We start from the raw sequence: 12,011 nt of genomic DNA, 5'->3' as shown, positions 1-12,011 counted from the left end.
ATTGGTTTAATATGTGAAGCCCAGTTTTGGTGTCCACTGTTGTGATATTGCTGGAATATTGCTAAAAGTGGCTTAAAGCCATATTCACTCACATCCGTACTTTGTGACAGGGTTGAATATACTGTAGGCTACTGTAGAGGCTTCATGGAATGATTGGCTAGTGAGTAGAATGCAGATGTTACCACATACTGTTTGTGTTTGGTGCTATCACAGGGTGACCTGCTTGCAGTGCATCTCACTCTGCGGGGTAATACTATAACATTTAATTGAGCAGAAAGTTGAAGTGCACACAGGCGTGGCAATGACTGGCATGTGGTGCATTTCCGTTCAGACCTTCGCATGCACATCAATTGCTGCATCTTGTGCACACCGGGCAGGTGCTTGCTGGGTCATCTGACATATACACAACAGGTCATGTGATCAACACATTTCTTTGTCTGATGTGAAGTGGTTTGCTGTGTGTTTTCCTGACTGTGGCACAAAATAGTTCTAACTATTCATGGGGTACATTTTATAACAATGGTCCAAGGGACGTAATTTAGGTTTTACACTGTGCCAGGCAGGTTTAGCATTCACGACATCAAAGTATCTGTATGGATTATTGGCCCTGCTTGTCATACAAGGCATCAGATTGTCAGACTTGCTGACTGGGTTGACGCTTGTTATTGTATCCCATTTGTTTAGATTGATGCTCATCCTTTTGATTGTTCGATTATCTAGTCCAGACTTGATTATTTACAGACTACCGCCATATAGCTGGAATATTGCTAAGTGCGGCAAACCAACAGCAAACCATCAGATAGGTTTGGGCATTAGAAAAGGGCGTTCTCACCATGGTATTTTATTACATACAAAATCTATATTCACAATTTATAATCTGTCCAGCTTCTTATGAAAGGATAAATACTGTACAAGACAAAATAAACTGGGGATATTGGTATTTTTATGATTGATATTTCATCAGTGTGTCAGTGAATAAATATATCATTATATATCCCTAACTATTTTTCTCCAGTATATGTGTTTATCTGTTTCCTCACTACACTACTGAAAGAACTGTATCCCAGCTCTATTGTCCAACAGCTATAACTGTCATTGAAACATGGTTGAATGATGGTGGCACGTGGTACTGTGCATAGAGCTCAGGTCACAAATCAGGTGAGGTTGAGCAACATTGGGTTCAGAATGTCCTTGTATGGGTGACTGTGTTTGGCAGCTTGATTCCTGAGAGTGTCTAGGACTTAACCCACAACAAAGCACATGTGCCACATGTGGTCGTACCTTGGGCAAGCAAGTTTGTTCAAAATTGCCTCTGTCAGAAAATTGCCTCTGTCACCGGTACCTGGTAGGATAAAGTCATGTGACTATAACTGATGTAGTAAATACCTGCTAAACTAAATTTGGCCTAACTACAGTTCCAGTGGTAAAGAGATACGAAACGTAATAATGGACTTTGCCCAATTTTCCATGATAAATGAACTGTTATTGTTATTAAACCTCACAACATCAGGAGAAATAGTTCAGGTATATTTGTGGGTGTCACCAAAAGACATTCATCCTTGAACCTATTGATGCTGGATGTATCGTTGCATGTCGGAATGTGGACTAAAGCACTGTGGATGTAAACACCACAGCGATATTGTGTCCTTACAAGGACTTGCAGGTCAGCTGACCATGGCATATTAAACATTGAACACATACAGGTGGATTGAGAACAGGAATAATCTGCGCGATTAGTTTCCTACATGCTTCAACAGACATGCACAACTGACAGCCGTGTTTGTGATGGTTTAACCAACATATTGTAGCCAGGGGTAGAGGTTAAATGTGGACCTGTTGACTTCAGTTACTGTGTATAGGGTGGGCGTGCTGTAACTAGAAAATGAACTTGCTCCAGGCTGCTTGAGTTCAAAGTCAGACCCCTCCTCCCACATTGTAACCCTGTCTCCCTGCCCTATATTCTGATGCTGTGGCTGTCTCCCTGCCCTGTGTTCTGATGCTGTAGCTGTCTCCCTTCCCTATATTCTGATGCTGTAGCTGTCTCCCTGCCCTATATTCTGATGCTGTAGCTGTCTCCCTGCCCTGTGTTCTGATGCTTTAACCCTATCTCCCTGCCCTGTGTTCTGATGCTGTAGCTGTCTCCCTACCCTGTATTCTGATGCTGTAGCTGTCTCCCTGCCCTGTATTCTGATGCTGTAGCTGTCTCCCTGCCCTATATTCTGATGCTGTAGCCCTGTCTCCCTGCCCTATATTCTGATGCTGTAGCTGTCTTCCTGCCCTGCATTCTGATGCTTTAACCCTATCTCCCTGCCCTGTATTCTGATGCTGTAGCTGTCTCCCTGCCTTATATTCTGATGCTGTAGCTGTCTCCCTGCCCTATATTCTGATGCTGTAGCCGTATCTCCCTGCCCTGTATTCTGATGCTTTAACCCTATCTCCCTGCCCTATATTCTGATGCTGTAGCTGTCTCCCTGCCCTGTATTCCGATGCTTTAACCCTATCTCCCTGCCCTGTATTCTGATGCTTTAACCCTGTCTCCCTGCCCTGTATTCTGATGCTGTAGCCCTATCTCCCTGCCCTGTATTCTGATGCTGTAGCCCTGTTTCCCTGCCCTGTATTCAGATGCTGTAGCCCTATCTCCCTGCCCTGTATTCTAATGCTGTAGCCCTATCTCCCTGCCCTTATTCTGATGCTGTAGCCCTATCTCCCTGCCCTTATTCTGATGCTGTAGCTGTCTCCCTGCCCTGTATTCTGATGCTGTAGCCCTATCTCCCTGCCCTGTATTCTGATGCTGTAGCCCTGTCTCCCTGCCCTGTATTCAGATGCTGTAGCCCTATCTCCCTGCCCTGTATTCTGATGCTGTAGCCGTGTCTCCCTGCCCTTATTCTGATGCTGTAGCCCTATCTCCCTGCCCTTATTCTGATGCTGTAGCCCTATCTCCCTGCCCTGTATTCAGATGCTGTAGCCCTATCTCCCTGCCCTTATTCTGATGCTGTAGCCCTATCGACATGCCCTTATTCTGATGCTGTAGCCCTATCTCCCTGCCCTGTATTCTGATGCTGTAGCTGTCAACCTGCCTTATATTCTGATGCTGTAGCTGTCTCCCTGCCCTATATTCTGATGCTGTAGCCCTGTCTCCCTGCCCTGTATTCAGATGCTGTAGCCCTATCTCCCTGCCCTGTATTCTGATGCTTTAACCCTATCTCCCTGCCCTGTATTCTGATGCTGTAGCTGTCTCCCTGCCCTGTATTCTGATGCTGTAGCTGTCAACCTGCCTTATATTCTGATGCTGTAGCTGTCTCCCTGCCCTATATTCTGATGCTGTAGCCCTGTCTCCCTGCCCTGTATTCAGATGCTGTAGCCCTATCTCCCTGCCCTGTATTCTGATGCTTTAACCCTATCTCCCTGCCCTGTATTCTGATGCTGTAGCTGTCTCCCTGCCCTGTATTCCGATGCTTTAACCCTATCTCCCTGCCCTGTATTCAGATGCTGTAGCTGTTTCCCTGCCCTGTATTCTGATGCTGTAGCCGTATCTCCCTGCCCTGTATTCTGATGCTGTAGCTGTCTCCCTGCCCTGTATTCTGATGCTTTAACCCTGTCTCCCTGCCCTGTATTCAGATGCTGTAGCCGTATCTCCCTGCCCTGTATTCTGATGCTGTAGCTGTCTCCCTGCCCTGTATTCTGATGCTGTAGCCCTATCTCCCTGCCCTGTATTCTGATGCTGTAGCCCTATCTCCCTGCTCTGTATTCTGATGCTTTAACCCTATCTCCCTGCCCTATATTCTGATGCTGTAGCCCTATCTCCCTGCCCTGTATTCTGATGCTGTAGCCCTGTCTCCCTGCCCTGTATTCAGATGCTGTAGCCCTATCTCCCTGCCCTGTATTCTGATGCTTTAACCCTATCTCCCTGCCCTGTATTCTGATGCTGTAGCCCTATCTCCATGCCCTTATTCAGATGCTGTAGCCCTATCTCCCTGCCCTATATTCCGATGCTTTAACCCTATCTCCCTGCCCTGTATTCTGATGCTGTAGCTGTCTCCCTGCCCTGTATTCCGATGCTTTAACCCTATCTCCCTGCCCTGTATTCTGATGCTGTATCTCCCTGCCCTGTATTCTGATGCTGTAACCCTATCGACATGCCCTTATTCTGATGCTGTAGCCCTATCTCCCTGCCCTGTATTCTGATGCTGTAGCTGTCAACCTGCCTTATATTCTGATGCTGTAGCCGTATCTCCCTGCCCTGTATTCTGATGCTTTAACCCTATCTCCCTGCCCTATATTCTGATGCTGTAGCTGTCTCCCTGCCCTGTATTCCGATGCTTTAACCCTATCTCCCTGCCCTGTATTCTGATGCTTTAACCCTGTCTCCCTGCCCTGTATTCTGATGCTGTAGCCCTATCTCCCTGCCCTGTATTCTGATGCTGTAGCCCTGTTTCCCTGCCCTGTATTCAGATGCTGTAGCCCTATCTCCCTGCCCTGTATTCTAATGCTGTAGCCCTATCTCCCTGCCCTTATTCTGATGCTGTAGCCCTATCTCCCTGCCCTTATTCTGATGCTGTAGCTGTCTCCCTGCCCTGTATTCTGATGCTGTAGCCCTATCTCCCTGCCCTGTATTCTGATGCTGTAGCCCTGTCTCCCTGCCCTGTATTCAGATGCTGTAGCCCTATCTCCCTGCCCTGTATTCTGATGCTGTAGCCGTGTCTCCCTGCCCTTATTCTGATGCTGTAGCCCTATCTCCCTGCCCTTATTCTGATGCTGTAGCCCTATCTCCCTGCCCTGTATTCAGATGCTGTAGCCCTATCTCCCTGCCCTTATTCTGATGCTGTAGCCCTATCGACATGCCCTTATTCTGATGCTGTAGCCCTATCTCCCTGCCCTGTATTCTGATGCTGTAGCTGTCAACCTGCCTTATATTCTGATGCTGTAGCTGTCTCCCTGCCCTATATTCTGATGCTGTAGCCCTGTCTCCCTGCCCTGTATTCAGATGCTGTAGCCCTATCTCCCTGCCCTGTATTCTGATGCTTTAACCCTATCTCCCTGCCCTGTATTCTGATGCTGTAGCTGTCTCCCTGCCCTGTATTCTGATGCTGTAGCTGTCAACCTGCCTTATATTCTGATGCTGTAGCTGTCTCCCTGCCCTATATTCTGATGCTGTAGCCCTGTCTCCCTGCCCTGTATTCAGATGCTGTAGCCCTATCTCCCTGCCCTGTATTCTGATGCTTTAACCCTATCTCCCTGCCCTGTATTCTGATGCTGTAGCTGTCTCCCTGCCCTGTATTCCGATGCTTTAACCCTATCTCCCTGCCCTGTATTCAGATGCTGTAGCTGTTTCCCTGCCCTGTATTCTGATGCTGTAGCCGTATCTCCCTGCCCTGTATTCTGATGCTGTAGCTGTCTCCCTGCCCTGTATTCTGATGCTTTAACCCTGTCTCCCTGCCCTGTATTCAGATGCTGTAGCCGTATCTCCCTGCCCTGTATTCTGATGCTGTAGCTGTCTCCCTGCCCTGTATTCTGATGCTGTAGCCCTATCTCCCTGCCCTGTATTCTGATGCTGTAGCCCTATCTCCCTGCCCTGTATTCTGATGCTTTAACCCTATCTCCCTGCCCTATATTCTGATGCTGTAGCCCTATCTCCCTGCCCTGTATTCTGATGCTGTAGCCCTGTCTCCCTGCCCTGTATTCAGATGCTGTAGCCCTATCTCCCTGCCCTGTATTCTGATGCTTTAACCCTATCTCCCTGCCCTGTATTCTGATGCTGTAGCCCTATCTCCATGCCCTTATTCAGATGCTGTAGCCCTATCTCCCTGCCCTATATTCCGATGCTTTAACCCTATCTCCCTGCCCTGTATTCTGATGCTGTAGCTGTCTCCCTGCCCTGTATTCCGATGCTTTAACCCTATCTCCCTGCCCTGTATTCTGATGCTGTATCTCCCTGCCCTGTATTCTGATGCTGTAACCCTAACTCCCTTTTGTTCCAGAAATTCTCCTCCTTCAGCCACATAACTTTTGTCCTCATTCTAAATCTATATATTCTGCCGGCTATTTTAGCTCTATTATCTCTGCTCCATATTCTCTTGATGTGGCCCATGCATCTGTTGTGTCTCTCAAGTTATTGTTTTTAAATCCCAGGCTATGGTAGTTTTTCAATGAACTAAAGTTTTGTATGTTTGAAGAGCATGCTATCAGAAATCAAGACCCTCTTTCAAAAAAGTTTACTAAGACACAGACCTAAGGAAATGGAATGCAGTGGAAATTCCACAAAAGGTGCTTCTTCTAGCTGTGACTTGCCATGATTCCAGCCTTGCTATGAGTAAAGCTATTGATGTAACACCAGTTTTCAACTTGAGGAAGAATCCCCCATGACGAAGACATTATGTAAAGTGTGGTTCCAGTGCCAAATGCTTGATGGTTCACGTGTGGCTTGTGTGATTATCTACCAACCTAATAAATATTCTCAGAGCTCTTTCCGCTGACGTTTCCTAGAGGTCAGGCAAGGAATTTAGACTGGTAGGTGAGACCAGGTCACCTGTAGCTTATCATCAAAGACGTGTATGACATGTTAGCTGCCGTCAGTGTGGTAGTGCTTAACCCAACTCCTGAATTTGGGACCCAGTCTCTGCTCCTGAACATCCATCAAGGGGTTTGAACATGGATATATATTTCAGTGTCTTGATAATTTTTTTCAGTAGGCTGTTTCATGTTCCAGACATGTTTATTAAAGAAGTATTTTCTTTGTAAAGAGTTTTATCTCTTAAAGAATTTTTTAATAAGATTCCTCTATTTGTCATACTTACTAAGCAAAATATAGAATTAAATAATAGATTTATTTTTGTGAGCAAATATTTGCATGTGCATATTTTTTAAATTATCTGAGTCAACAGGCTTACATCATGTTCTTTGTCATTTGAAATAGCCCAAGTTTTAAGATAAAGAAGATTAAAAGTAACATATTTTGTCCCTACTATAAACAGGTGCCCATATTGTAGTAATCCTGTCACCGAAAGTACTCTTCTATGGCCTAGCCTAGTTATATCAGTTTTTATTAATACAGACGGAGAAGTGAAATAGACCTGACTTCATTTAAAAATTCAAAATGCAGATATATATTACTGCTAAACATTTACCTCAAGTACAACTGAAAGTTCACGAAACAGTATGCTTACAGTACAGCTAACAGTATCTCAGATAATACAGCAAACAGTAGGCGGAAAGTAGTACGTGGACTGCAATTTGGTAGAATCGGAGATTCTACCAGTAGAAAATGCAGTCAGAATCTCTACCAGTAGAGATTGCAATTGGAATCTCTCCTGGTTGAGTCTCCAGTCCTACTAGCAGAGACTGCAATCGGAGTCTCTCCTGGTTGAGTCTCCAGTCCTACTAGCAGAGACTGCAATTGGAGTCTCTCCTGGTTGAGTCTCCAGTCCTACTAGCAGAGACTGCAATTGGAGTCTCTCCTGGTTGAGTCTCCAGTCATACTAGCAGAGACTGCAATCGGAGTCTCTACTGGTAGAATCTCTGATCCCACTAGTAAAAACTGCAATTGGAGTCTCCACTCAAATGTCAATTCCCAATTCAGCTGGTAGAAATGCTGATTTATGTGTGGGAATAATAATATGCATTTTACTCAGGTATAGACTGTTTCCAGTTACAGATACATATATTACAATATGCATATCACACTTACAAAACAGGTAACAATGAAGATAGCAACTGAACAAAAATATGCTTTTTGCTCAGGTATAGGCTGTTTCCAGTTTCCATTTATTATAATATTCACATATCTTTTTACACAGGTAACAATAAACATAGCAATAGTACTGAACTTTATTTTGACATACATTAGTTGTGGTTGTGTGACACTTTGTAGAACATTTACTCCTTGATTTTTATGATGACATCTGTTAGTTATGCAGGTGGTCGTACAAGCACATACATTTGACCCATTTGACATTTGTCCATACTGGGAGGACTGATGTAGGGCAAGTGCCCAATTGGTTATTACCCACCTAAGAATGTTATTGCCTTGTCATTTCCCCACCTCATTGGAAAGCAGTGTCTTTGTAATGATTACTGATCATTAGTTGAATTTCATCTAAATGAATTCAAACTTTCTATTTTTAAATGAGATGAAGGAGCTGGGGGGATAAAAGACAGCACGCATTTAACATCTCACTGTAAACAATATTAATATAGTAAATCGCTAAGTTTTACCTGACAACTAAAAGATCAAACAACAACCTAAAAAACTGGATTTTTCCTACAACCAACACCAGCATGTAAAGAAGGTGTGACATATTGTTTTATGTTTACATTTTACAATATATGAAAATAAATTTTCACTGGCTTGCATAACTGTAGAATTGCAATCTCTACCCTGACAGATTTGAGTTTCTACTTGTAGGGAGTGTGATTGTATAGGTTATTTTATATAATCAGAGTCTCCACTCTACCAGTAGAGACACCAATCGCAATCTCTACTGGTAGAATTCGACCAGATCGCAGTTTCTACCCTGACATATATACTTTTCACACAAATCTGAAGCCCAAGTTTAGAACTCATGTGCTTGGTCTTGTAGACTTAGCTGATAATAGTATATAGGTCCACATTTGAATGTGAAGGTGCTTGATAGTGCAAGTAAGTGTTCAGTATGAAACATGGAAATCAGTGGGTCTTTGTCCTAACCTCAGTATTCAATATCAAAGGGTATGTAATTGCATTCAAATACACTAGAACTAGTCTTGAAGTCTCTTGGCTGCTCTGTGGAACCACTGCTTTAAAGAAGATCCACAATCAAGAGAATGGCAAAAAGTTGAATGAATGTGTGTTAACTTAACTTGTGTATATACTGTTTGGATACCATGCTTCCACAGAACATGTTCTTTCCGTGAACTATTTTGTACTAGCCCGTTAAATGTAGTGATAATGAGGTGTGGGGTAGCCTCGTGATTCGACTCCCCATGTGGGTACAGTGTGGGGAGCCCATGTCCCCCCACCACCATATTGCTGAAGTAGGTGGCATATTAGTAGACTCATAGACTTTCTAGATGTCATACCTTATAATGGCACTAAGTATCATAATGGATACATATATTGGAGGATAATAACACAATTAAGGCCAGACACAGCGCCTTAAATTGACATTTTTGCTTCAATTTATCAAAATCGAGATTTTGATATTTTTCATTTATTTAACACATGTACTTCGCGATACAACACGTTTTTTGCGATATAATGTCTTTAAGATGGGAAATATTTTGTAGTTTAAGCATGGTAACACGAAAATTGGCTGATAATTATTTGTGATCACGATAACTGTGAGGATAGCTATAACAGATCAGACATTGTAGTGATATTCCTGTTTCAGTGCTGTCTGAGGGCGACATGCCTCCCGACACAAGTTCCCAACAGACGTCTCTGATGGAGAGAATAAACATCAGTAGCCCTCCTGGAACATTCCAGTTTGATGTGGACGACACCTCCCCGTCCCAGACCGACCAGTGTTTGCCACCCGATGCCAAGAAGGCCAAGAAAGGTGTGGGCATTGCTGGCAAGAGCATCGAGGAGGAGTTGTGCCGTATCTGTGGTGACCGAGCCTCTGGATACCATTATAACGCCCTTAGCTGTGAAGGATGTAAAGGTGAAGGTCAACTCATTTCAGTTCAGCAGAAATATGTAAATTAGAATATGTTTCATGTAGACTGCCCTTTACCTGGTGTATATTAGATATTCCAGTTGTGTTATAACTTTCAAACAAACTAGTTGCCATGCCTCGCTGTAATGTTGTCATCTTTGGCCAGAAGCTCCACTCAGTCTGGGCAGTGAGGTAGCCTCGTGGTTAAAGAGACCGCTTATCAAGCCAACGATTAGGTCAATGTGTGAAGGCCCAGACCCAAACATTCATGGAATATTTCTTAAAGAAGCATAAAACCAGGCTCACTACTTCAATCACTCTTTGTCTGTTTGAGGGGCATTGGGGAAGTCTGGTGGTTAAGGCGTTCACTTGTTATACTGTTGACCTGGTTTTGGTTCCCCTTATAGGTACAATGTGTAAAGCCCATTTCTTAAGTCAGTACAAACAGCCACACACACGCATGCAGATCATCATGTGAGCAAAATGTTCTTATGTGCAACTTTAAATTGTATTTCACCTCACCTCACCACACAAGCTCTGTATTAATGGTCAGCTTTTGAAATGTTACTTTAACCTCCCTGCTCTACCAGGTTTCTTCCGGCGCAGTATTACTCGGGGTGCTACCTATACATGTAAATATGGCGGGAACTGTGAGATGGACATGTGGATGCGGCGGAAATGTCAGTGTTGTCGTCTGCGGAGGTGCAAGGAAGTTGGGATGAAGGAAGAATGTAAGTGTAATGTCACTGTCACAAAGAAATAACAGCACATTAACAAACAGTTGGTCTATTTTTCCAGACTCTGGGTTTAATGAGTGAAGTCTGATTTTATTTGTAACAGATTACACTGATCACAGAAGGCTTAGTAGAGACGTCTGTTAAGGGATCACTGAATATCATTAATGACACTGTAGGTGTTCATAGAGAATGAAGAGAATTAATGAAAATCATTAGTCAAAGGACGCTTTCTATGTTAAGTTTCTAATCTGAAATTTGAATACACAATACCATTTAGAAAGTGGTCAAATGTAACATGTTATGTTTGGGATTGTACATTCTTGTTTAAGTAAAGATTCTAGTACTTTTGTTAGGTTGTTCCAGCAAGGATTCAAACCAACATACTCAGAGTCAGGCACCTAATCACCAGCATAAAAAGTCAGCTGCCTAACCTGATCAGCCTGGCTGACTTTGCTAGCAATCAGTTGTTGAGGGTGTAGATTCGAATCCTGGATGGGATTCAGCCCAACAAAGTGTATTCCCCAAAATAACATATGTTATGGAATTGTTGATATTTGAGACCGAATATCTCCCATGCCTACCTTTTTGTCATTCAGGCCTCTTGTCAGAAGAGCAGTGTAAGGCTCGCGATGCCCGACGCAAGGCCAAGTCACGAGTACCACAGATCCCCAAGAAGGCCGAGAGTCCAGATGGGAACAGTTTCTCCCCAGATTCAGATTCCCGATATCAGGAGTTCAAACCAGACGTCAACATTCTGCCTGGAACTGCCATCTTAATGGATAATCCTCTTACAAAGATTGGCAGTGATCAGCGCCTTTTAATTGAGAAAATGTGTCGGCTCCAGGATAAGTTCGAGTTTCCAGATGAAAAGGATGTTGTCAAGGCAACGGTAAGCTAAAGCAGGAGGTTAAGTTTGTATCTGGTGATGATCTTATATTACTGTCATTAACATATTCATGTATATTCCTCCAAAGAGAAACTAAGATCTATGGTTAGTCAATGTATTGATTGCACTGAGTGTGAAGTTTCCATGTAGGTCTTTTCGAGACCATTGTCAAAAGTTATCGCAAGACTGTTATCAAGCTAGTGATACAAGGAGTTGAAACTTTCCTCCAAAGTGGTGAAATATTAACAGTCCTTGATTAGAGTAAGATTGGCTTTCATACAAAAGTACCACTGATGGCAAGTATGAGAGATGTAATGCCTAGTATGGCCCATCTGATGATGCTTGTTGTCTTGTACAGATAATCGAGCAGGGCCAGAAGGAGGCAACACCTGACAGTATGATGGGAGAGATGGTACAGATGACGGTCCTTATCACGCACCTCATCGTGGAGTTTGCCAAGTGTCTCCCCGGCTTCACATCCCTTGACAAGGAAGATCAGATTGTCCTGCTGAAGGTGAGAGCAGTACCTGGGAACTAGCTATAACCAGGTTTAGTATCTGTGATAACTGTGTTATTAACTGTTTCGTTGGAACTGCTATACGTGGTTGTGTTTCAGCCATTGCAACCAGACTCTTAAATCATCCAGATTAATGCAAGGTCACTTCACACAGGGCCGGAGAAGTCGTCCAGGGGTCCTTTTAACTGTATACACCCTGCAGGACAATAACTGTTATCTTACCTCACGCATGAATGTCG

The 12,011-nt window shown here is 43.8% G+C and overlaps 1 protein-coding gene across 7 annotated transcripts in view; it reads left to right on the top strand.

The window, feature by feature from the left end:
- The window catches only part of LOC137256600 (ecdysone receptor-like), a 129,803-nt gene that overhangs the window by 104,524 nt on the left and 13,268 nt on the right, over window positions 1-12,011 (top strand). For all 7 annotated transcript variants that reach the window (XM_067794478.1, XM_067794476.1, XM_067794481.1 and 4 more), the window contains 4 exons: window positions 9,366-9,638; window positions 10,223-10,363; window positions 10,966-11,258; window positions 11,614-11,769. In XM_067794478.1, the coding sequence (XP_067650579.1) occupies window positions 9,366-9,638; window positions 10,223-10,363; window positions 10,966-11,258; window positions 11,614-11,769 (863 nt within the window). The remainder of the gene's footprint in view (window positions 1-9,365; window positions 9,639-10,222; window positions 10,364-10,965; window positions 11,259-11,613; window positions 11,770-12,011) is intronic.

This window comes from Haliotis asinina, chromosome 11 (genome assembly GCF_037392515.1).
Source record: "Haliotis asinina isolate JCU_RB_2024 chromosome 11, JCU_Hal_asi_v2, whole genome shotgun sequence".
Lineage (NCBI taxonomy): Eukaryota > Metazoa > Mollusca > Gastropoda > Lepetellida > Haliotidae > Haliotis > Haliotis asinina.
Note: the sequence above shows the minus strand (reverse complement) of the source record. Positions and strands in the feature narration are given on the sequence as shown.